The sequence below is a fragment of the Notothenia rossii genome, assembly GCF_949606895.1.
Source record: "Notothenia rossii genome assembly, chromosome: 3".
In the NCBI taxonomy this organism is placed as follows: domain Eukaryota; kingdom Metazoa; phylum Chordata; class Actinopteri; order Perciformes; family Nototheniidae; genus Notothenia; species Notothenia rossii.
In genome coordinates, this window is record NC_136901.1 from 69,688,958 (window position 1) to 69,714,616 (window position 25,659).

The 25,659-nt window shown below is 40.4% G+C and overlaps 1 protein-coding gene across 6 annotated transcripts in view; it reads right to left on the minus strand.

The window, feature by feature from the left end:
- Nucleotides 1–371: 371 nt before the first annotated feature.
- Nucleotides 372–25,659, minus strand: part of ablim3 (actin binding LIM protein family, member 3) — a 50,326-nt gene continuing 25,038 nt past the window's right edge. Inside the window, exons 3-22 of one of the 6 annotated variants that reach the window (XM_079668613.1) lie at nucleotides 24,568–24,751; nucleotides 20,748–20,863; nucleotides 17,564–17,690; nucleotides 17,386–17,479; nucleotides 14,393–14,480; nucleotides 14,241–14,299; nucleotides 14,060–14,131; nucleotides 12,557–12,718; nucleotides 11,727–11,756; nucleotides 11,457–11,583; nucleotides 10,350–10,445; nucleotides 9,996–10,046; nucleotides 5,954–6,070; nucleotides 5,687–5,757; nucleotides 5,309–5,477; nucleotides 4,200–4,229; nucleotides 3,816–3,871; nucleotides 3,519–3,585; nucleotides 3,198–3,298; nucleotides 372–1,641 (exon numbers count right to left, since the gene is read on the minus strand). In XM_079668613.1, coding sequence (XP_079524739.1) covers nucleotides 1,528–1,641; nucleotides 3,198–3,298; nucleotides 3,519–3,585; nucleotides 3,816–3,871; nucleotides 4,200–4,229; nucleotides 5,309–5,477; nucleotides 5,687–5,757; nucleotides 5,954–6,070; nucleotides 9,996–10,046; nucleotides 10,350–10,445; nucleotides 11,457–11,583; nucleotides 11,727–11,756; nucleotides 12,557–12,718; nucleotides 14,060–14,131; nucleotides 14,241–14,299; nucleotides 14,393–14,480; nucleotides 17,386–17,479; nucleotides 17,564–17,690; nucleotides 20,748–20,863; nucleotides 24,568–24,751 — 1,931 coding nt within the window. In that variant the 3' untranslated portion in view covers nucleotides 372–1,527. Of the gene's footprint in view, nucleotides 1,642–3,197; nucleotides 3,299–3,400; nucleotides 3,586–3,815; nucleotides 3,872–4,199; nucleotides 5,478–5,686; nucleotides 5,758–5,953; nucleotides 6,089–9,995; nucleotides 10,047–10,349; nucleotides 10,446–11,456; nucleotides 11,584–11,726; nucleotides 11,757–12,556; nucleotides 12,719–14,059; nucleotides 14,132–14,240; nucleotides 14,300–14,392; nucleotides 14,481–17,385; nucleotides 17,480–17,563; nucleotides 17,691–20,747; nucleotides 20,864–24,567; nucleotides 24,752–25,659 lie in introns of those variants that run through there. The other 5 variants (XM_079668612.1, XR_013805982.1, XR_013805984.1 and 2 more) reach the window with 5 other exon arrangements.

Consider the following 25,659-nt stretch of genomic DNA (forward strand, 5'->3'; position numbering starts at 1 on the left):
GCAACACATGTATACCTCAAACACACAAACACATACACACACACCCACATACCCACATTGATTTTACATCAACAGCTTCATGAAAATCACAATTTCTCGTTCAAACCAAATTTGATGGTGGTCCAAACAGTCTTTGTGCCAGATGGTTTGTGACAAACATGCAACTTAGAACACATCAGTGGCAACTAGAAAAGATCAGACACGTTTGTAAAAATACCTGGCAGGTGATTGGATGATCCATCTGTCAGGCAAACTTACCAAAGCAGGTCGGTAAAAAGTCATATTTTCCATTGAGAAACACATTCAGTTGACAAGAAATGGAAGATGCATATCTCCCCCCAAACAATGGAAAAAAACAAACAGAAGGAGACTGGATTTGTTTCAAGTTTAATTTTTTGTGACAAAATCAAAAATAACAGTATTCAAAGGAAGTAAAGTCTTCAACAACCCTGGATCTTTTTCAGTGTGTTAAAAACCTTACAGTGTTTTATTGTGATTCAATATATTCTCTGTAACTACAAAATTATTGGATTATCATTCTAAAAGAATATAAATAATAGTGAATGTAAATGTATGGATGACTACAATCCTCATCCTAAAACATTTAGTCATCATTCTATTGCAATGAGCTGGGGAAGATGGAGCAGGAGGACTGAACTGTGGTTTTCTGTATCTATTGAATCTACTGGATTGCACATTCTTTAAGGTTACCATACAGCTGAACAGTGAACTGTATCTACTAGTGACCTTTAACTATTTACCCAGGACATTACATGGAAGTGATCACCTAATATCTATAGTCGCATTCTCACTTTGGTTTTTATTTGCACACAAATTAATGCAGATCACACCTACAATTTAAAAAAAGTTGAATACACCTCAGATTGTTACTCGATTCATTCTATATCAATTAGTGTAAACCAGAGAGACACAGTATTTCAGGTGATAGAGCCAAAACAAGGAAACTTGTAAACAAAATGCATCCTTCTTAACCAAAGCAAAGTGATGCTGCTGTATGCTCGCTCACTCATTCTCCTCATCTAATCATTCACACTGATAAAGTGTCATAAATGATATCTACATTCTACTCATTCAGATTGCTGGTGCTGCACACTCATAACTAAGAGAGCATAACAAATAAGGCAAAGCCAAAATTCTCCTCTTTAGGTTTAAAGTACTGCGGCTCTGATCACAGATATCCCCACTTGTGGCCTTATAGGGGCACAGCCATGCCTTCCCCCATCCTTCAGGCTTAAGAAAAGCACATCACTAAAAGTCTCTATTGCTTACACCACTCCAGCACACAGCGACATGTAACAGTTTAGCAGTCCATCTGTGCATAATGTCTCTGTGGCCTTCCCTCGGTACATCAGAAGTCCATGGAGGTGTGACCAGGATTTGGTTCGAGATCTAGAACAGGTTCTTAGCCATGGCAGTGACATTGAGCAGAAGACTAAATATCTCTTTCTTCCCGCCTAAAGTCTCTCGCTCTAGTTATGGCAGTATTTAACATACGTCCATATGTTGTTAAAACAGTCGGGCCTGTTTCTTGAGATCGTTCTTCTTCCACAGAGCCAGCCGGTCAAAATCCTCCACAGTCATGCCGAACACTTGGAGGAACTCCTCTGGGGACAGGTGACGCTGAAACAAAAATAAAAAAGAGATGACACACAGTTAGCATATGATATTAGTTTTTTCTTGTTTGACAGTACCTAAATACATTTTACATCAAGGTTCAAGGCTTTTATTGGTCATACGAACATAACTACAGTGTAGTTATGACGATGGAAATCTTAGGTCCCAGGCTCCTCAAACGGTGCAACACAATAAAACAGATACACAGAAAAAAATAGTGCAAGTAAATACAAAAAGAAAAATAGTAAAAAGTGAAATAGTTCAATAAGATTCTATATAAAGTTATTGGATTATGATATATTAGATAAATCATTTCTAAGTAGCAGCCAGATTAATGTTATGGATGTTGTTTCAAAGTTCAGGTGTTTAACAGTCTTATGGCCTGTAATACATTCCTCTAACACAGAGTTCTTCATTGTTTTTCATCGGTAACCTTACTTAAAAGATAATATATATTTTCGCTTTGTTGAACTGTGTTCACACAAAGTCTTAATTTTTAAATGTATTACACGATGTTAGACATTTGTGTTAAACATTCATTATGTTTACCATCCCAACACACAGAGACAGTGTTTTATTCTTAACCCTTAGATGCATGAGTTACTGGACCCTACACTCTTCCATAAGTGGGTCAAAAAGGACCCATATTAGAATAATATGTTTTTATGCCATTTTTGTCATTTTGGTTAAGAAAAATCACTTGTATAATATTTAGTATTATATTTTGGTTCACACTAGAAATATTTAATATTTAACTTTTCACTATTTATAATTTTAGACATTTTTTTTTTTTTTTTGAAAAAAAAAAACATTTTCCCAGAGGATTCCATAGGAAATGCATGTGGGTCATTTTTGACCAACCTATGGAAGCTTGGGGTATTAATACAAAAACTACAATTTTTTAAAATGTAAATTAAAAATTTGAATGGCATGATATCCAAAACATGTTTGAGGAATAGCTGGAATATGAAATGATAAAAAAATGTAATTACAAAGATACTTCAAGAAAACCAGCACACCGGGTCCAAAAAGACCCACTTATGGAAGCTTGGGGTAGTAATACAAAAACTACAATTTCTTAAAATGTAAATTAAAAATTTGAATCGCATGATATCCAAAACATGTTTTTAGAAGAACAGCTGTAATATGAAATGAACAAAAAAAAAGGTAATTACAAAGATACTTCAAGAAAACCAGCTCACCGGGTCAAAAAATACCCACTTATGCATCTAAGGGTTAATACGGATAAAATGCAGATTTTTTTTCCTTTACGTTTTTAAATGAAATGTTTACTATTATTACATAACCAGGCAATAATGAAAGGAGATCAAATTGACAGATATGAACAGGTATATGAACACATCAATAAAAATACATATTTATAAATACCAAGCACATTTCCCAGAGTTTGGTCAGTAGCTTGACAGGGTTCATGGGATGGTGGTTATTGCAGACACAGCCTTTGTATTTGTCAAAGACTTAGCTACGGTGCTAGTTTTAAATGAAACCATGGACAATTTCTTTCCCAGCACAGTTAGTGTAATTGCCCATTCATAACTTACCTCCAGTCTGGCACGGTCTGCATCTTTGGGAAGCCTGATGCGACCTCTGGTGGTGACAATGAGTGCCTCATAGGGGAAAATCTGAAGGGAGGAGAAGCATACTTTAACAAGCTTTGACACTTAGCTACAATAACACTGGGATTATTCAACATTAAGGCTAACACATGTAATGAATTATTCAAGTTATTAATGTAAAACCTTACCGTGTATTCTGCTTGGAGGAAAGAAAGAAAATTAAGTCAGTACAAGAGAAAAAAACAACATTGAATTAATTGCTTCATACTAATAAGGAGTAAGTGTTTTACATTCATATTAAATTACCTTTGCCTCCCCAATTGACTTCGCTGCCACTTTCATGCTGGTACTGATAGCAATCTGCACTCTGGGGCTGCGGGGGAAAAGAACGTTAGCGAATTGGTATTTACAGATACTTGCATATATTTTCTGCCTGAGATACCTTAACATATGTTATTCATTTAGGGGGAAAAACAACTAACAATTATAAAACTGTCAGTTCCTCTAGGTTAAAAGCAATTGTCAGATCCAGATAAAAAAATAAGCTTCTTAGCCTTCATAACTGATACAGCTAATCACATAGTTGTGTCACTGTGGTCTCACCCTCTGGATCCCGTTGCGTCCGTATCCTGGTAGCGAGGAGGACTTACAAACTAAATCTAAAGAAAGTAAGCAAAAGTACACTATGAGCTTTTTCAAGCCAACAGTTTCTGACATTTCCAATTATTTCCATGTGGTTTGGCACTTTGGAATATTATGATCAGTGCCAGGTCAGTGCCAGAAGATGGCGCTCACGATTAACAAAAACATCTAAAGTTCCAGATGTTTGGGCATAAAGCTTGAGGTTTGTTGATGTAAGATCAGTGAATGACACACATCATACAAATGAATATAAAACAGCTACCATTTAAATGAACTATAACCCTGAACTGTTCTATTTTACGCTTCAATCATACAATATTTATGAAATACAAATGATGAACTTACCACTATCAGCGCTGTACTGAGATCTGGGAGCTGTAAAATGAAGAGATCATATCATTTTATAACATTTCACTTACTGCCAAAAAGAACTGCATTTTTAATCTGCCCTGCTCTAAAATTGCTTTAAAATTTGACTGCCATCTGTCTTAGTATATACTGTATATATATGTTATTAGAGGCGTAACAAATAAACAGCGATCCAGAAAGTTGGTTACCGATCAAGCCCTGGGAGGAACATGAAACATCAAAGCTGCACTAAGGCAGAAAGAGACCAGGCATGGCACGGGGAACAAGGGGGGAAATAAAATAATATGAAAACAAAATACGGGCTAAAGACCCGATGCACGCTCCATCATGTAATTGCATAACACAGCTTGTACGGATACAAGCCTTTGTTGCCTTTCAACCGGAGCCAACAGAGTCCCGTTCAGTTGTGTTCCCTCCCATCAGAGAAGCAGCATTAATGAGAGATCTTACTGCTCATTAATAAACCAGGATATGGGACACCAGCTGTGAAAGCGGGAGAGTGCGATAGATACTCAGAAAGATGGATGGAGATGGAGAGTTGGTTAACAGAGTAGAATTTAGAGAGCGATTTCAGGAGGGAGAAGAGGAGATACATGCAAATAGAAAAAGGAAGGGAACTATTGGATAGTGATGGGCTGATGTCTTAATATTGGGGCTTCAATAATAGTCCCAGTTCAAACTTGGTTCCCTCGAAAAGAAACAACTCGCTCTATTCAGGTTTATCACATCTTGATTGGACGTTTTCTCTCAGTAGCTTGAAATGTTCTGAATCATTGTGATCATATATCATTAGAACAATGACAGGCCACATCTGCCGCGGCTGCTGGCCTACCACAGGTTTGGCAGCAGCTGTTCAGCTGTCTTTATATCTTAATAAAGCACCCTGCTTGCAGCAGCCATGACCCTCTCTGACCTGCATCCACAACCTGACTGACGAAGTGACAGCTGATATTGAGGCTCGTAAAAGAAAGCCCTTATGGCAGCACATATGATAACAAATGGAAGGGCAGAGACATGTACTAGCAGAGAAAAGGAAGAAGACGGGACAAAGAGAAAGATGCATAGGGGGCAGGGTGGATCCTTACATCCGTTGACAGTGTTGTTGTATGTCGAGGTGCCGTAGCCTGTAGTGTTGAGTGTTTCCTTGCTCCCACAACGAGAATTCCTCGCACTGCCCCAGGGGTCGTTGTCATAGGAACCAGATCTTGCTTTCATCTCCTCCTTTAGGATCATCCTCCCGATGCCACTCCCGATCTGAGACACAGCGAGGAATTGAGACAGAAGGGGATAAAAGAATAAAGAGGTTGATTTAATGTACTGTACAGTGAATGCAAGATTATGGAAGATGCTAATGAAGAAAAGGAGGCACCACACCATAAGAAGTGCATTATTAATGTGTGTTTCTGGAGGTGACTTTCTTCATCTAGATGTTGAAGACAGAGAGAAAATAACGAAGGCCTTACTCTTTGAAGACTGTTACTCCAACTCTCTTCATCTCCTCCTGTCGAGAAGCGTCTTTTTGGCACACGATAGGCTGAGAGAGAAAACAGATAAAAGAGATTCCCTTGTATGAATAAAGAGTTCAAAGTGGAAAGTAGTGGCTGAGTAAATAAACATGACAACACAGTTAGAGGAACTGAGTGTCTGTGTTTGGTGCAGCGTAAAATGAAAATATTCAGCTTACTAGGCGGCTTGCCATTTTCAACTCTTGAAATTACACTGTTTCCTACCCCTGGGGGAGCTGGTGTACGGGTAGTAGTCAGCCTCTGACTGGGTGTATGGCTCAGGAGAGTAGGTGGACAGTCTGGAGGATCGGAGAATGTCCTCGCTTGTCCTGCTTTTCATGGCTGCGTCCACATGATTGTCTGCAAAGGTTTAAGTTAGGAAAGAAGAAAAATGGACAAACCCAAGGTTACTAGAAATTATTTTAAATTGATTGCGAGTGATACCTCTTTCTTATTTGTCCCTTAAATACAAAGCTTGCGTCAGTAGACTGTTAGCTCAGCTTAGCATGACGATTGAAAAAGCTAGCCTCTTGCAATGCTTACAAATAAATGTCTAAAGCACCTTCAATGAACCTACCTGAATTGTGATGAGAACAGACGACAAGTTATGTTTTTACAAGGGAAAATGTGCCAAACTATTTATTGGCCGGGAACAGTGACTATCTGGTTTCTCAACCCAGTCTCATGGGATTTCGTGTTCACCAACACGAAATGCTGTTTTTAATCTATTGATTCGTGTTCACCAACACGATTTTCCCCTTTTTTTGGTGTTGTACAGCATGATTTTAAAAGCAATGTATTTCTATTGATAGTCTCATTATACATTGACATACATTGCTTTTAAAATCGTGCTGTGCAACATGAAAAAAAGAGGAAAATCATGTTGGTGAACACGAATCAATAGATCAAAAATCGTGTTGGTGAACACGAAATGCCATGAGACTGGGTTGGGTTTCTCTGCTAGCTACCAAGAAACCTCACGATGACAACAAAACTCCTGGAAGTCAATATGCAAGTTTTTTTTTTCTTTTCAATTAATTAAACAACAACTTATAATGTGGTAATAAGCGACCTTGTGTTGGTGCTGTTCAGAATATGTTGTTACTTTTTACAAATCCAGGCTAGCTGTTTCCCCATGCTTCCAGCATTTATGCTAAGCTAACTGTGTCTTGGCACCACCTTCAGATTTGACAGTCTTCTTATCTAGCTCTCAACAAGAACTTGCATAAGCCATTTACCAAAATGTCAAGCTATCTTCAAAGAGGGAACATGTGTTAATGAATAGCCAGTACATTTACTCTACATTGCCACAGTGATCATATCCACAATTCCCTGTCAGAGGAGATCAATATTTTAGCCAACAGAATGAAAATAACCAACATTAAAGTGAGTTCAGTTACTGCTGAGACTGCGGCAAACAGTCATTTGATGTGTGGTGTGAGGCGATGATTTTGATGCCACTCTGCACTAAAGCACAGTCAATGGGAGTCAATGGATGTGGCATGCAGTGTAATGTCTAATAGATCGCTCTTCGTTCTGTTAGCCATTAGCCATGCCAGCCCCGATCCATTGAATTCCTATACACATGATGCACGATACCAATGGCTGACATTCTCATCTTTGGCACACACCCTTTACGTTTCCGACAGGGCGAGCCGACACACACACACACAGTTACACATTGTGGCAGGTTTTAAAAGCAAGTCATGATGTACCAACCCAGTCTCACGGCATTTCGTGTTATAGTCACGAGATTAAGCTATTGATTCGTGTCCACCAACACGATTTCGCAATTTTTTTCGTGTCACACAGAACGATTTTAAAAGCAATGTAAATAATAACAAATTAGAAGGAAAAAAATAAGACAAAAAATACAGATTTCAGTATTCTGAGGCTCTGAGCCTCATTTCTTTTCCTCGCGGACGGCAAAAAAACTCTGAAATCATACAATTTAAAATAAAAGAGATGGTTAGGCTTAGGCAGGGTAAGATATTGAGTAAGAAAATGTTTTTATGAACCACACAGCTTCTGGTATTCCAAGACCCGACCGGACAAAAAGATGTGGTGCAGGCACGAAACATACTACCAATAGAAATACATTGCTTTTAAAATCGTTCTGTGTGACACGAAAGAAATGCGAAAATCGTGTTGGTGAACACGAATCAATAGATTAAATTAATTTTGTGACTATAACACGAAATGCCGTGAGACTGGGTTTACATGACATTGGATGACAAACAATGCAAGAGAGATACACACCCACAAACACAAAGACAGACAGATGTACAATATCTATCTACCGACAGTGAGTGAAACAGCAAGGAGGGAAATACTTACAGGCAAGGTCATCGGGTGAGAAGGTGGAGGGAAGTGAATAAAAGTGAATGGATGCAATAAAAAAGAGGTGAAAAGGGAAACATTAATGGAGAGCCATTGGAGAGACAATAGGAGTTTTTACAGAGAACAAGGACAAGGCCAAAAAACAGGAATCTGATATTTATACAGGTAGCTAATTTGTTTACTGAGAAGTACAGAACAGGCCTTGCATGCCACACAGCAACACAACTTCACATGTGTTCAGGGATGTGCACAGAAATGGTTTAGGTCCCATTTGGTATGGCCCAAAAAAAGACAAACCCCCCACCGAATTTGTGTTTCACACTTGCAGCTTGATGTACCTTAATGCTGTACAAAAGGGTAATTTAACAAACCACAATTAATTTTAAATTTGTAAATTTGTATACATTTAACAGCAAATTGAAATACAACAAAAACGGCGTACTTGTAATCCTTATTTCCACATGAATTCGATTGGTCTTCATTGAGCATTATGTGAACTTGAAAATGTGAATGGAGTTTGTTTTTATTTGGTAAATGTCCCATTGTGTTCAACTGAGGGATAAGTGCGTGCCTTAGTGCAAATTTGATTTTATACAGTTCTGTGTCGAGTTTATTCCTTATAAAAAAAGGGGCAGATCAGCCAAAGAGAACAAACAGGCTGTTCTTTATGGAAGCTTATTCGATCCTTGTGCACATCCACGCATGTGCCTTTGTCTGATTTACATCAATCCTGTTAAGTTCTGGACAAAGAAAAAATAATAATCAATAGGTTTTGGAAGACATAAAGTACAAGAAGAATCAATGGGACTGAAGTGTATGCAGAATGTCGTTATTCTAACAAGGCAAGCTTAACGGTTGTTTAATTTGCCATTTATCTTTAGTTTTTCAAAAATGTGTTATGAGTATATCCCGGCCAATGATGTACTAATTAGATAAGAGAAGCAGTTAAATAACTAGCCCACAAATACCAAACCACAGCACAGAGGAACATGCAGTACAACAACAAAGACAATCTATCTTCTACTGAGAAGTCTTAAGTCTTATGACTCTCAGCTGAAAAGCCTTGCAGTGTGATGTGGAAGGGCTAAATGGATCTCTTTCTTATGTTTGCTTACATTTAAGCCCAGACACCAGATGGCTTACAGCATTTCAGTTTAATGACTTGTAAGAAAGTCAAAAAATTGCATCTTCTGTGAACAGACCTGCTGTGTTATTTGACAACATAAATTCTTTCATAAATTGTTTTCATAAAGTCTTTCCTCTCACATACTCCCACTGATTTCTACCCACAAATGTGAATCAGAGTCAAACAATTACAGTCACGATAAATCACACACTGACCACTGGTTTATTAGGCTAGAGTCTCCACAGCAAATTCAATTTATAATTTACAGTTTTCCACTGTGCCTTTTTCCATTGTTATTTTCTATTCTGGTGAGTTGTGTGTCCTCAGAGTCCCATATACTCAACACTTGTCACGCCTGAGCAACCTTCACTTCACATTCAGGGTGTATTCCAGCTCCATTTGCCAACAAGAACCTGTCGTGCTGTGGGAGCTGCACAGAGAGGCAGGCATGTGCTTGTGGCATGCACACTGAACATTGCCCTTATGCATTTCGACCACTTAGTAATGCAATAAGCCTAATTGACGTTATCTTCGATTTTGAAATTAGTTGTATAAGTCGAAACACTATATACTTTGCGCATTTTAAACACAGTGACAATATTTTCAATTGATCTGGTTTTGATATTGATGGATTTGATTTCTGGGACAACTGCAGTATCAATACTAATAAATGCTTAATCACAAGGGGGTGTTTGAAAACATCAATAGGTCAGTAAAAACATCTACATCCAGTACTCAAACACAGCATGACTAAACTGACAGGAGCACAGGCAGGCTAAGGCGCGGCTAACTACACTGTACCCGTTCTCGTATAGATGGGAGGCTTCCTGTAGATGTAGGGGTCCCCTGTGGCTGAGGAGAGAAAAAGGAGATGGAGAGGTGAAACGTGGAGGAGAGTAAGGGAGTTTCTTGCGGGATAATCGGAAAGGACAGAGTGGACTGGAAGTACGAGGAATTGGTGTAGGAAAGGTAAGACAAAGTATGAGGGGGAGAAACTGATAGAGAAATAGTTTGCGGTATAAAAATACCAAATTTTCACATGGAGGTCAAAGTAAATGACATGCATTTGTAAATAATGGCTTATGGAATATCCCCACAGAGTAAATAAAATCTATGATATTGTGAGAAGGGAAATGAGGAGATGGCGAGTCCTACCTGGTACATGAAAATGTTTAGGGGGCTGGTTAGTGGTGGGTGTGCTTGACCGCTCCTCTTGGCCGTAATAAGGTGAACTCCTGCCACTCTCAGAGCCTGTAGCCAGCCACAGCCAATCACAGCAAAGGAAACATGAGCATGAAGGAAGGCCTCAACATAAGTCTCAGTCATGCAGATGAAAATCAAACAGCATAGATATTCATATAATAAATTTGAAAATGACACTGGTTAACTATTCCACATGTGCAATTACAAAGGTTATTTACTTGCCTTCCAATGACAGTAGCCTAGTTACAGTGTCAATGCACATGTTTAAGAGTTAAATGAAATGACAGCCAAAGAGCAACTGCAGCATATGAGGTAGCCAAACTACTTTGTAGCTTATTTGTTAACATATAATGTATGGAAATGTCAAGCAATGTTATCTCTTTTAAAGGAATTGTTTTACATTTTGCCAATATTTTGAGTAGGCTACAAGATTGATATTTGCCTGTACACTAAATACTAATATACAACCAAAAGTCAGTTAGCTTAGCATGGCTTAAAGTTTAGAAAAAGGGGGAAACAGCTAGCTTGACTAAGTCTAGCAGTTAGCACCTGCCCCTTTAAGGCTCACAAAAAATATGTTGTATGTCGTTTTTTTAGCTTTTTTTTTTTCTTTCTAGTAACTCCTTGAAGTCTCCACTATTTACCTGGCAAACTCCCAATAAAGATAAGACTATGGAGGCGCTGTTAGGTCAATATATATTTTAACTTTCGGACAAAACCCGGCAAGCTGTTTTCCCTGTTTTCCACTCTTTATGCTAAGCTAACAGACTGACTGCTGGCTGTAACTGCATACTGAATGGACAAAAATGAATGTGGTTCTGATCTTCTCACATCAAGATTGGGAAAACAGAAAGGAGGCATATTCCCAAAAAGTATAAATATATTCTTTTAAACTATTTAATTTCAGCAGAATCATTCCCAAAACTTTAAAAAAAATACTCAGTTCAGGAACGTTATTGTGCTTCAAGTGCATTTTACATTAGGTACAGCATGAATAACTTCATGTAATACATTCTTGTCATTAAACAGCCAACTAGGAGTGAACACCATCTGACTCACCAGGGTAGGCATAGTGCTGCGGAGAGCGAGGCATGGTGGGTGACATGCCTTGACGACTATATGTTGGCGAGTCAATATAACCTGGACTGGAGCAACGTCTCTGCTTTATATCCAGGCTGTCGTAGTCCTGACAAGAAAAAAAAGAGACGACCTAGGAGTGAAAAAAGGGCAGGGGGCAACTGGGATACAAATAGCTAAGTGACAGGCCAAAATTACAACGGTTCACTTGTTTAAACTTGTTTTAAGTGCTCTGACAGGAAGAATGCTTACCTGAGAATAGGGGGAGAGTGTCCCAAGTGACTGGAGAATAAGTGGAGAGAGAAGAGTTAGCATTTATAGTCTAACACAGTCAGACAACAGAAACATTGTGGCATATTGTGTATTTACAGGATCAAAAGATGATTGAAATTCAGTATGCTTTGTTTTATTCTAGATGGATAGTTGATGGGGTTGTTTTTTATGGGATAAAGTAATGATTCAAACATCAGTTGAGGAAATAGTTTGGCAATTTAGGAAATACATTTATTCTTGTTCTGTCCAATGATAAAGTGATGAGAAAAGCAAAAATAATTACAAGAAAGAGAATAAGTGTAATTCCAATAATGTTTATCTATTTTATTCAGAATTGGTAAAAGAATTGACCAAGAATGTATTTGAATTATGTACGTGTACTGTATGTTCTAAAATCCACCAATCTATGACTTCAAACAAATGCTACAAAATAACAACAAGTACTTCAGTGTTATCAATTTTTTCTAAATCAGATTTCAAATGAAAAACTTCCAGGATTTTACATTTAAATTGGTTTAAAAATATTTGTGTCAGGATCTCAAAAAAGGGTGTCTCTTGACCAAAAATATTTAACTTGTTAAACTAACTAAGTGTTTGCTCTTAAAACATTATTACATGTCACATTTTTACACTAAATCCAAATAATATTTTTGAGGGATTTAGGAAAAAGAAAATAATGACTCCTACAAAAAAATATGACTGAGTTGTAATAAAGACAACCACTTCTCCTTCTCAAACATCATTCTCCTTCAAACCGACCAACAATGAGACCAGTGCTATGTTTGGCCTGGAGTGTGAAGCAGCAGTACCTCCCCATAGCCGTAAGGTTCTAGCCTGTCCTCAGAGGTGTATCTGTGGTAGGGCTGGTAAGAGGAGGATATGAGGTCTGGCGGTTGGACCTCGTATATGGCTCTGACCTTTGGCAGGGCAGCTAGGTCCTTATAATCTAGGAACTGATTCTTCACTCTGGCCTGGAGGGAGGACACACACAAACACCCACCACAGACAGAGACAACAGCAACAAGACCCCACGTCAACCACATGGACAATGCACAGTAACAAAGTAAAATGAAAACTCCAATGGTGACAGTTAGCTGGACATGCAGCGGTTAAAAAAAGCGCTGATGAAGCACATACAAGCTGCACATGCACGTACATGTGTGCTCCCATCAAAAGCACACATGTACACTGCAGAAGCTGACAGCAGTGTAAGTTGTTGACCTTCAACAGCTCAGCATGTGTGAGAAACAGAGCAGAGGACACAAAGACAGCAAGAGAGAGAGAGGAGACAGTATGGACTACAAGTGTGCTGACACTGCATTTCTCCCTCATCCATCACCTTAAAAAGAAAGGTCATTGATTATGAGACGGGAGCAGAGCAGAGACTCCTGCCTGCATGCAGACTACCCTCAACATGCTACAGGAATACTGCCAACATGCAGCAGCACAGGCTCTGTTCTATATCTGGCCGGAGCCTCGCTTTGTAATGGAACAGGTCCAACTATTAAATGCACAATGACAACCTTCACATAAACCTGTTCTTCCCTAACTCGCCTCTATCTCTATGTATATGCTAATATAGGAAGTAGAGGTTTGGTGATTTCCACACATCAAACAATGTTACTAATTTAGTTAAAATATGACTTGTTTTTAGATGTCAGGGCTACATTTAACCACTTTTTCTATTTTTCTATTGCCACAGGAATGACTCCTTAAACCTGGAGATGAGTTTCTATGTGTGTAGGCCAATTTCTGAAAAGAGCTTTTTAGCTAGATGCCTATTAGTCATAAAATGTGTCAGGAAATAACCCACTAGTTACAAAAAAAGGCCCAAATTGGCTACACGAGATTAAAGAGGTTGCCGGCCACATTACATGAAAAATAGTACGCCCTTAGCTTAGTGGTGGTGACGTGAAGTTGTGTGACTTCGGTGTTGTTTGCAAGTTGTTATTTTTAAACCACAATTGACAAACATATTTCAAAAAAATCCTAAAACCTGAACAATGTACTGTCTCTGCGATGTAGTGCAGTATAAAGAAACAGAAACAGAAAAATCATAGATCTGGATATCGACATTTGACTGGTTATCTGTTTTAATACTTTTTCCCGTTTGGAAAAGAGCATACTCTGCCACATCAATGACAACAGGTGTGAGGACACAGACGAGTGAACAGGCCGAAGGAGTGAGAAGCCTCTCAGCTTGGTGCTTAAACATTCCAGCCTATGGGTAGTGTTTCTGCTTTTAGGGACAGGCTTGGGAGCAGTGGCAGCTTGAAGTGACAAAGATCTTCAAAGTTAGGAGCTATACTCACGCATATAACCCTGCTGGGAGAGCCTATGGAGGAGCCCGGTGGAGAGATGGAGGCCTCCGACAGGCGTCTGTGCTGTGAGGTTCAAACAGACAAAGAGTAAAAAGAGAGGGCAAAGCACGCAAAGTGAGGAAATGACAGTTTTCAATCTGTGTCAATGTTTTCATTTCAAACTCCATCTCACCCTGAGTCTCCTCTCGGCCCTCGCTGCCTGCTTGCATAATGGGTGCCACACCTCACAACCTGGAGAAGAGCGAGAGAAGAAGAAAGATTGGCACGGGGTGTTCCCACATGTCACCGGCAAGCACTCTACTTTGTATTGGCATCACTTTTCACCTGTCAGGTACATTTCCTCTCCCTCTTTGAACATCAGGTTACAGCGGGAGCATCGGGCGCAGGTTGGATGGTAGTGCTTCCCCCCCGCCTGTGAGGAGGAGAGGAGAGGAGAAGAGGCGTGACTGAACATAAATTATCATTATAAAGAGGTTCACAGAGGTGACGGCTGATCTGCGAATGAGCAGGTCATTATCTCCATATGTTTTCCCCTGTATATCACCTGACCACCAATGGCCTCATAATGTACCGGGACCTCATTGCATAGCCTGTGGTTGTTCATCACATGATAGCCACCCCCCATTCTACATAATTACATCCCTGTAGGTCAGTCACATGAAGAAAAGGGTGTGTACAGAGGAAAGTAGGTGGCCATGTAAGTGAAGGACATAGCGTGCGATACATGCCCTTGGACGTTCACAGCACCCAGAGGGAACACATGCAAACAGGTGAAGTGGACACATGAAATGATGCAGTATGATGTCACCGCTCATGGCTTCGTCCATTAATCCTAGGTTCACGGTCCTTATGTTTCTCACATGTGTCTCTGCGGGGCTGACGGCTGAGGCGGGGCCCCCTCACTTCCGCCTCCCTGACACACTATTAGAGGATTTCTATTTTTAGAAGCAGGGGTCTGTGTCCAGGAGACGGTTTCATCCGAACACACCTACGATGTGTGTCATTTCATGCCGCATCGACTTTCCCCGCTTTCCATTAAACTGATCGTCTCTAAGATGCCTTTTAACCAATCCCTGCTCTCCTTATTTGTCTCAGGTTACTCTGAAAGGAAAGACGCGAGAGGATGTAGCATTTTCGTCCCGTGCTTTCCGAGCAACTGAGCGTTTACAGTCTGTAGTCATGTGGTATCATTTCAACAACCGCTGTTAGCATTTCTAATGAGGCCCACATTCTCTCCAGTTGCATGAATAGGCTGCTATATATATATTGGCAAACTAAAGACAGAGGAAGGAAGGAGGAGGAATGGATTGAAACTAAAGAAAGGAGGTTTTATGCTTCTCTTTCCTTCTGCTTCCTGTCTATATTTCTCCCTGTCTCCCTCTATTCTAAACTCATTAGACTAACAACCACTGCCTCTGGAAAGTTGGACTGAAGCGAGGCTCTTTAGAACAAGGCTAATCGTCAACATAGTGACAAACACAGACGGATAAGCCTGGTTTTCAATGTATGAGAGAAATCTGTACGGACAACTGCATACTGACTTTGAAATGATTCTACAGATATATAGATGCATTACTGGCTTCTGAGCAAGGTCATGTTTGTCAACAAAAATGATAATGACCGAAAATCGTTGAGTTCTTTGAATAAAAAACAGACAAAAATGTTTTTGAAAACACAACTTTTTTTTGGTAACTAATTAAAACAAAAATAATAAGATTGACAAATGGAGAAATCAACAAAATGCGATTTCGTTCAACCACCAGTGTGGTTCTGTTGAATTACATGTTTTTAGTTCATCATTTTGTGTAACTGCAGCGACATTTAGGCAAACAACACAGCAAATGCGTATGAATATTCAGGGTGGTTAGGTCAGCCGGCTAGTTCGCCCATACTGTATGTAGATCCCCTGCAGCGAGGCAACATGGCTATTACTGGGATATCTACTTTCAGTTCGACTCAGAGACAAGCTTTTAGTGTTATTAATGTATCAACCATGTCTCAAAGTTTGCTCCGATACATTCTCACATATGGAGACATTCTTTTGCAAGGTTAAAATATGTAGTTATTATTTTCTCTATGACAAAAGCTAGATCCAAACTAAATCAAAATCACTTAAGCTGATTATATTAAAGATTACAACTTTTTTGAATCGCGTGCCAAAATGAGCACAGCATCTGCGAAAGCGTCCATATGGAATTTATGCTACTCTCATCCTAAATGAATAGTGAATGTTTCTGGAGCTACAGTAGTGTTCCAGACACATGACTTCCTGTGAGTTACATCAGGAGCAAATCATTATGATATCAACATTTGACGGGAGGAAATAATTGAGCATCATGTGTGCACGCACATAGACGAGACGGAAAACAGAGAGAGAGAGGGGGACTCAAAGATCAAGGCTGACATGTTGCCATGCCTATAAATAGCCCAGAGGGTGACAGTCGGGAAAAAAAACCTTTAAACCAGCCATTCTGACACAGGGACCAGACAACAGTGTGTGTGTGTGTGTGTGTGTGTGTGTGTGTGTGTGTGTGTGTGTGTGTGTGTGTGTGTGTGTGTGTGTGTGTGTGTGTGTGTGTGTGTCTGTGTGTGTGTGTGTGTGTGTGTGTGTGTGTGTGTGTGTGTGTGTGTGTGTGTGTGTGTGTGTGTGTCCAACAGAGACTCTTCTGAAACATTTAATCAGCATGTGTTCCCTTTCATTATTTCTAAACCTTCTCCCCTCATTATGTCCCCTTCACTTCATCCTCCCCTCTGTCCACCTTACTGTAGCTGCTCCTCTCTTCTCTTCACCATTGACTCCCTCTATCTACTTGGCTCTTATATTTGTGTATAAGAGCATGCTAAGCACACATTTCTCTCACTGCGGTATTCACTTCATGCGTCTGTCCTCCTTCCATCTTTTCCCTTCACTCTTCACCCTCTTATCTTTTTATAACTCTTGTTTCCTGTCAAATCCTCTTCTGAGTGTTTTGCTTGCTGTTGGTGCAGGTAGGCCTGTAATCCGCTCAACTGTGCTTCTATAAGGTATAACAAGTGGATGTACACCGAATGATCGTCCACTTACGTGCTGCAGCTGAATATCTTTTGGTTTTAGTGAAACAGCACAACATTTTTATCACCCGCCAATCTTAAGTCGCTCTCCCCCTGAAGCACAGCGGGGCTTAAACAGAGGCGAGGATCAAATGTGACTGCTCGGCTTTGATAACGCTTATTACCCTCAGTCACCAGAGTCATCTCTCAATTTAGATTTCTGAATTACGGCCAATCTCTGTGTGGCTTAAAACTGTGTCTTGTTTATATCTGGTTCTCGTTCTCACCTCCAGAACTCTTCCACTGATGTATCTGCTGCAGGTCTCACATTTCACCCCGTACTGGGCGTGGTAATCTGCCTCACAGTATGGCACTCCATCCCTGCAACATAGAGAATAAAAAACACTACTGGAGCAATTGTGAGTCATGAGAATCACATACTTTGAAATCCCTTCACACACTCACTTGCTGATGTACTCTCCGGTGAGGACCATGTTGCAGGTGCGACATCTGAAGCAGCTGACGTGCCACTGCTTCTCCAGCGCCAGGAGAGACTGACCCTGCTTGATCTCTGCTCCACACCCGGCACAGTCTGCAGTAAGAAAGGGTGTGAACGAATAATGGGAAAGGAGACAGGAAGAGGAAAGGATTCAGACCGAGAGATGAAGTAGAGAGGGTAAACAGGGAGAGCAGTAGATGAGACAAAGTGAGCCAAGGTGTAATTGCACATCTTTAAACACCCACTGTGCTCATGAGTGTAGTTTCCCAGCCCTTTGGCACATACACTTCCTTAATCAATAGCTGTACTAATGCGGGATATTGCAGAGCTGCGAGGCTTGTTCTCTCAGCTGTGAGCACCGTTAAACATGATTGAATGCAGGCAGGAAGCAAACATCACTGGAACAGCCTCAGGGAGAAAAGTGTTGCTGAAGACCCCGTCACATGAGACATGTATGAATCCCTCTCTGTTGCTCAAACAAACACACACTGTATTAGAGATGTACAATTCCACTTAGAATTCTGATTCCCACACATGGATGCCCCTAGCAGGCGTTATTGACCACCACTAACAGGGCAAGAAAGCAGTGGGACAAAATGATGCATGGCTGCAGAGTGACAAAATGCTGAAAGAAGGTCAGCGCTCCATTTGTTTCCATTTGCAAGACGTCTAGCCTGGCTTAACCTTATCTGACCCAGTCTGCTGCCCCTTCAGGGAGGCCTGCGGTCACAGGGGACTGCTGTCAGCCAAGACAAAGGGTGTTTTTGCAGTAAAAAACTGCAGTGTATTGACTCAGGTTTCTGCAGTCCAGATAAATCTTAACTGTCATTTGGGGTGAGTGCTGAGTCTATAGTGCGAGGATCCCAGGCTGTGATCGGGCACAGCTGATTTTCTTCTGAGTCATGATACTGATTCTCTTTTTAGCAAAGTAATGAAACTGGTATTAGAATGTCTGAAACACTTGTAATAGAGCTTGGGACAAGAAATAGTTTGAAAAATAAATATATGACTAATTGGGGCATTTTCAACCTGTTTAAATGTTTTAACTGGACATCAATGAGTTGGATCTGTCAGTTCAATGTAAAGCCATAGCTAGCAGGAGGTTAGCTTAGTTTATACAGACCGGAAACAGCTAGCACGGGACTTTCTGAAGTAAACAAAACAAAAAACTGTGATCTGGTGCTATGTCAACATAAATTAACTTAATTGTTGGTATTACACCAGCATACAAACCTCCGTTAAACTAATTTACTCTTGTTTTAACAGCAGATGTTTGTGTGGATTAAACATCAGCTATTTAATCCACACAAACATCAGCTGTTAAAACAACAGTAATATTGACCCCGTATATTGAGCTTTACCTTTGTTACTGTTTGACAGAACTGGTTCTCCCCACTCTGAGTCTTTAGGCTAATCCCAACCACGTCTTAAGTCCTTTGTCCAATGGATTTGTCTTTTTGATATTCAAATGTATGTATTTGTTTAGTTTGAAATGGAAATACTGCTGTTTGGTTCCCTTCCCTGGTACCCTTGGTTCATTTTGAAGTCACGTTCTTAGGGTGGGATATTTGCAACATTCATAAAAGGCATTTATCTATAATGACACATTTGAGAGAGTTTGTTGGATATCATCTTTCTTCTCCTCCAGAGATATACTTTTCTATTCAATCAAAACTTCAATTAAAACATCTATTGAAAAACAGGGGGTAAAAAGCTAGCCTGGATCTTACCAAAGGTAACAAAAATCGAAGACTAATTATGTTTCAGCGGCTTATTTTCTTTCAAAATTACTAATTTGTCTGATGGCAAGCTCTCCCAAAAATCTCCCGCTGAGTTCTTATTGCCATTCTTTGCAACTTTTTTTTATTGGTTTAGCCGAAAACACTGTACTTTCTATCATATTATCTAAAGTCTTTTTCGAGCCTTTATGCCGAAAATAATAATTTGTGCAGGCTAAATGGATTTCTGACACTTTTGCACAAGGAGCATATATTTGCATCCTTAAAAATCTAAATGACACAGGGACCAGGCTGTTACAGCCAGTGCATTAAACAAAGTGTCTGCACTCTGTGTCCCGTCTCACTCACTGCCTCCTCATAAGACAGAGTGATGAACATGTACCTGGGGAGCCGTTTGGATTTTATCCTCCTGAATGGAGCGATCTGGGGAGGACAGTTCCTCACTGATTCTCACCATCTGTTATCACTGCACAGCCAGTGAGCGGCAGCCTGCTCTCAGTGTGCCACACTTAACAAATGATTCACGGTCAGTCACTGTTGCTCTGTTGACGGATCACAATCTGTCATTTTCCAACTTTATTCTGAAAGGGTGAGGGCTCTTCCATATACTGTCTCAAAGAAGAAGTATTTAGATCGTTCAATCAAGTAAAAGTATTAATACCATTGTGTAAAGTCCTGCATTCAAAAATGTAGTGAAGAACAAAATAATAGCATTTACTTAAGTTCCAAGATGTGAAGTGCTCAATGTGCACACAGGCACATTTTAAAATAATATTTGCTACAATATTTAATTATAATTATTGAGTCATCAATGTGTTCATCACTTTAATGTTTCAACTGGTAAAAGAGGAGCATTGTTATACTCTATATAATGCTGGGTAGTTTGTCAGCTTTTTTTTCTCTTAAACTATACCTAAAACAATAAATTATCATTTATTGTTGATTATACTTGTATTATTAATCTTAATCTTTAAAGAAACTAAAGTAGGAGAGTAAAAACATTTCCTACAGAGATGTAGTAAAGTAGAAGTTTAAATAAGTAGAATGGAAATACTTAAGTAAAGAACCTCAATATTGTACTTTAACACAATACTCTGGTAAATGCACTTTGGTAAGTTACTGTCCACCACTGCTCATACAGGATATTCTGCACATTATAATCATGCAGGATCATGTGACCTGATGAACACTGATTATTTTAAAACCCTCTAGTCCCTGCATGTTTGGTGTTGACGTCAATAAATGAATAATGCGTCTGTTTGTGTATCATGACTCTCAGCTGGCGGATCAGCGCGACAGGTCGAACCACTGATTTGACAGACACTCGATTAGCTAAATGAGCTAAATGTGCCTGGTGGACACATCGCATTAGACTCAGCGCCCTGTAGCACACGGTGGATGCTCGACTCACGGCTGGGCCCGTGGATCTTGATCGGTTCATTTGGCTTGCCGAGTGTTCGGGAGCACTGCTGGCACACACAGTCCTTTCCACTGAACGTCACTCTGTCTCCAATGGGGAAGGGTTTACTGAGGAGGGAAGGAAAACATAGAAGGAGAGAATTAGAAAACAATGGGAGATACAAAAAAAGGCCTGCAGTGTTTACATTCCACCCCAGGTGAACACAGGCGAAATAACAAATGGGTGCCGGCAGGAACATGATTGGGTGACAGACAGGCTATAATCCGGCTGACACGAGCCAAATACAGTCTGACACCGTCTATGAACCTGAAAATACATTTGCAAACAGTCGAGGCGACGGGTTAATGGGACGTTGATCGTGGCAGGAGCACCTGGCTGCTCTGTGATTAAAGAGGCGATAATGTGACGCTGCCACAGGCTTCTTAAAGGAAAGTATCTCTGTCAGTGACAATGAAAAGTTATTAGGGAGACTGCGGATGTGCGGAGTGCATACTGATCCTAACAACCTCTTTCCCTCTCAGTCTGTCCGCCCTGTTTGCCTACACAGCTGGTGTCACCGGGTCACGGATCTCTTCCCCGCTTTAACACTAAGATTAAAGTAAATACACGCAGAGGATGAAAGCGAAACAGTGCCGAAAAATGTAATTAACCACAGCGTTTTGGCTCCCTATCCTCTTCTGTAGCATGTTCTTGGACAGATTGATTTCATTATGACTGGGGAAGATGTGAGAGTGAATGGGGAGCTAAAAAGCTTAGGGAAGGCTGTTTAAAAAGACATAGACGGCAGTAATCCTTTTACCACACCGCCGAGGCCTGGAGCCGGAGCCAAGGCCCAGAGGGAGGCTAGAGTCTCCAGCAGAGCTCGCAGTCAGCACACAGGAGTGAAGAGCATCCATGTACGCACTTAGAGATGTACAGAGGCAGGCATGTTGAAGGCTGGTGCAATGTATAGTACACGCGGGGGTCAGAGCCCTAGAAAGTGAGTTTCCACAGGGAGCTGTTTTACAATTGTGACTGTCTAAATATGGGTGTGTGTGGAGGGAGATGGCACATGCATTATTCTTGGTTTGCTGCTTTGTGCTTTTATATTATTCAAAGAAGGACAGCCTGCAGGCAAAGGATGGAGAACTGAGCAGAACAGAGACGTTTCATCACACAAATTATTCAACAAAAGCCACTGGTACATATTGAAAGGGACACAAGTCAACTTCAGCCTTCATTTGATGTCAAGGTTAACCAGCTGTTTGTAAAGTCAGATATTTTTTATTTGTTGGAGAAAGCTAGAGAAGTCTTTATATCCACGTCCAAGCATAGCAAGCAACATCTTGTGCCCAACCAAGAGATGCCAGTCTCTAGTCCAATTAAAGGAAATGCTGGATTAGTGAGTCTGCTTTTGACCTTGTAGTTACCTGTATGTTCCTCCCACTCCCTCAAGACATTCTTGCCTTGTCAGCCTTTCTCTTCGCTTTAAAAATGTATTCCGTTTTCATATATAATGCATGGTTTTTTTTCTTCACCCCTTCTTTTTTCCTAAACTGGCCACAGAAGCAAAGCTATTTCTAGATGTAGCGACATGCCCTCTGGCTTTGATTCCCACCATTTTCCTAAAAAAAACATCAGCAAAGTAACTTGCAAACTCCCTCTCCATCATTAGAGCTGATGACAAAGAGAAGGATGATGATGAGGACATGAAGGAAGATGATTAGGATGTGGACGATGATAAAAAAAGTGGGGAAATAATGAGGAGGAGGAGGAGGAGATAAAGAGACTATATCGGAGAAGTTGCAGGCGGTACAAGAAGGAATTGTGAACGATGAGACAGAGGGCAGACAGGCGGGAAAGAAGAGATTCGGCCCTTGGCTTCTTGCTGTCTCTTCCAGTTGACTCTATACATACACACACACACACACACACACACACACACACACACACACACACACACACACACACACACACACACACACACACACACACACACACACACACACACACACACACACACACACACACACACACACACACACACACACACACACACACACACACACACACACACACACACACACACACACACACACACACACACACACACACACACACACACACACACACACACACACACACCCACACACACACACACACACACCCACACCCACACACACCCCTGCCAGGACTGCTCCACTGACTGTCTTCGGCCAGTTGGTGTCACTTCTTTTTTTGCCCACGGCTGCTGGGCATGTTTATCAGCCAATGTCAACTAGACACATGACAACAGACCAACACTAAGGGAAGTCGGGGAGATCGCTCTTATGTAAACCTCATAATACATCGAAACAGATGGGGAGGGAGGAAAAATAGAGCAAAGCAAACAGTGAGATTAAGGGACTTTTAAAAATGTAACATGAAAGAGAAAGAGTGAAATGATAAGATATAACGAGGAGCGGAGCCAGCAGGGATGCTGCCTCTTACTTCGTTCAGGAGGAGCTTAACAGGAAAAGTGATGGAGGTCAGAGGAGAGATGGCCTACTTTGACTAAATCTAACAGTGTGAAACACCGGGTCAGCTCTCTTTTCCGAAATCGTGTCTCTACTAAGCAAAATGACAAGACAGCTTGAGCTTTGCAGTCAGACATGTATTGACATCCAGGAGCTGACTTAAGACCGAACCATGAGCTGAATGGCAATATTGAACGCACTATAACGATTTAGGGTTTCTTATTTTGAAAGATGCTGCTTGTGGAGCATCATTTGAGGAAGGGTTGCATTTTCTTGAGGCAGAAAACAGTCATGCGTTTCTTATCCACTCGCTAAACAATCATCTCCTGTTCTCCGTCCTCCCCAGGCTACTTTCACTAATGAAAAAGAACTTTTGTGTTTCATCACAAGACAGAACAGATACATAACAGTACAAATAAAGATGTGAAGAAGTAATGTGTGCAAAGCAGCTAATGGTCAGGCACCATCATACCTAAAATATCTATTTGTGCCCTGTTGCACCTCCATTACGCACCCAGAGTGCAGTCTGTTAGTGGTTCCTGTGTTTATTAGGGTGGCAGACATTATCCAAACATTTAAGAGTAGGCTGAAGGCCTTCCTTTTCAATAGAGCTTAGTTACAGCTGGTTTCAGATTATCCTATGTTTCTCCTCCTGGCTCCCACATGTTATAGTATTTAATTGTATTGTTTTTATTGTGTTTTATCTCACTTTATGTATTTGTATCTGTATTTTAGATACTATCTTGCCATTTAAATATATATATTTTAACACTGTAATAGATGTGTGTTGATCTGTACAGCCCACTGAGGCAAATGTGCTTTGTGACATTGGGCTATATTAATATTTATGATTTGATTTGACATACAAATCAACATTTTGTAAAGGCATATGCTAGGAACTAAAGCTGTCAAATGATGGTAGTTTAGTCAAAAGTTTAAAAAAAGCTACTTGAGTAAGACTTTAATTTTGCAACAAATTAAATAAATATTGCAAGATATGTTTAATTTTTTTTGCGAATAGGCAGTGAAGTAAAAGTAACAAAAATATTTAAAGTAAGGTTCCTTCAAAAATATATATGCAATGAGTACATCTGAATAGCAATGTTAAGTTTGAAAAACTAAAGTTAGCACTTTGAGGAAACCTCTTAAACACATTAGCCCCTAGTTGAGGAAATTAATCAAAGCATTGTGACTTTGTGCTTTCCTTTTGCCGTCAGAAAAACGAAATGTTGCTCTAATGTTTGTATCCGTATATACTGCTGTAACTGTGTATTTACAGTAGGACATTGTGTGTGTTTCTGTTTGTGTTTGCTTACCTGCAGACACTGCAGACAAAGCACTTGGGGTGGTAGGTGCGTCCCAGAGCGGAGACCACCTCTCCCGTGATGAAGCTGTTGCAGCGGTCGCAGCGTGTGCCGTACAGACGCTGATAGTCTGCCGTGCAGATGTACTCGCCCTTCTTCTGGAAGAAACCGGATCTCGCCAGATCACAGTTACACACTGTGGAGACAGTAGGTGAGAGAAAGTCAGGGGTAGGGACAGACAAAACACTTATCATGCACTAACTTGTGGATGTGCTCTTGAACGCAAATGAAAAAAAGACACAGCATTATCAAGTGTTTAACAAGTCATTTTTGTCTGTTTTCCGCATGTTTTGTCGCACTAGACTTGAGTGTAAAAGTATTTGTGCTATGTGTACGTTCCTCTTTTTCACACATGGCTGCTATGGAAGTTATTCCGCTCCAGACAGCGGTGAGCCAATTTACTCTGATGGGAATATAATGATATAATCAGCAGAATAGTCATTTTGTGCTAAACAACGTGAAGACGGAGACAAAACAATAAACCGCCAGTTCCCAGCATCCTCTGAACATTGTCTGCAGTCTCATTAAATGCCCATTGGGAAGGCTCCAAAATCATTTGCTGTGAATGCACAAGGTGGGTGTGTATGTGTGTCTCTCTGCTGTGTATCCTAAGCAGAAAATGTATGCTGCAACACTTTGCCCTGTAGCTGAGAGTACATTCCAGTGGGTGTAACAGTATAGCTAAAGAGCGTTTTTACAGCTCAGTGGATGGTGTGGCTGCTGGTCTCTGGTTTCTCCCGGCCTGTGCGGTTTACAACAGGAAGAGTTGACAGTTATTGTAACCTCAGGCTGGAAAAAGTACAATGACCTGACACACAGGGCAATGGTAAAGGTCACATGGTGTGTTAAACAAAACCAGATTTGTGCATGCATGCTTAAATTAAAAAGATCACAATTTTTCTAAATAAAATGAAGTAATCAAGATGTTTATGAAACTAACATAAAAAAAACATAAATCTTCATCATGGTGAACTACGCACTCTATTTGAGCATAATATTCTTGACCCCAAGTAAACATGTAACGCTATGCAACCATCAGGTAAT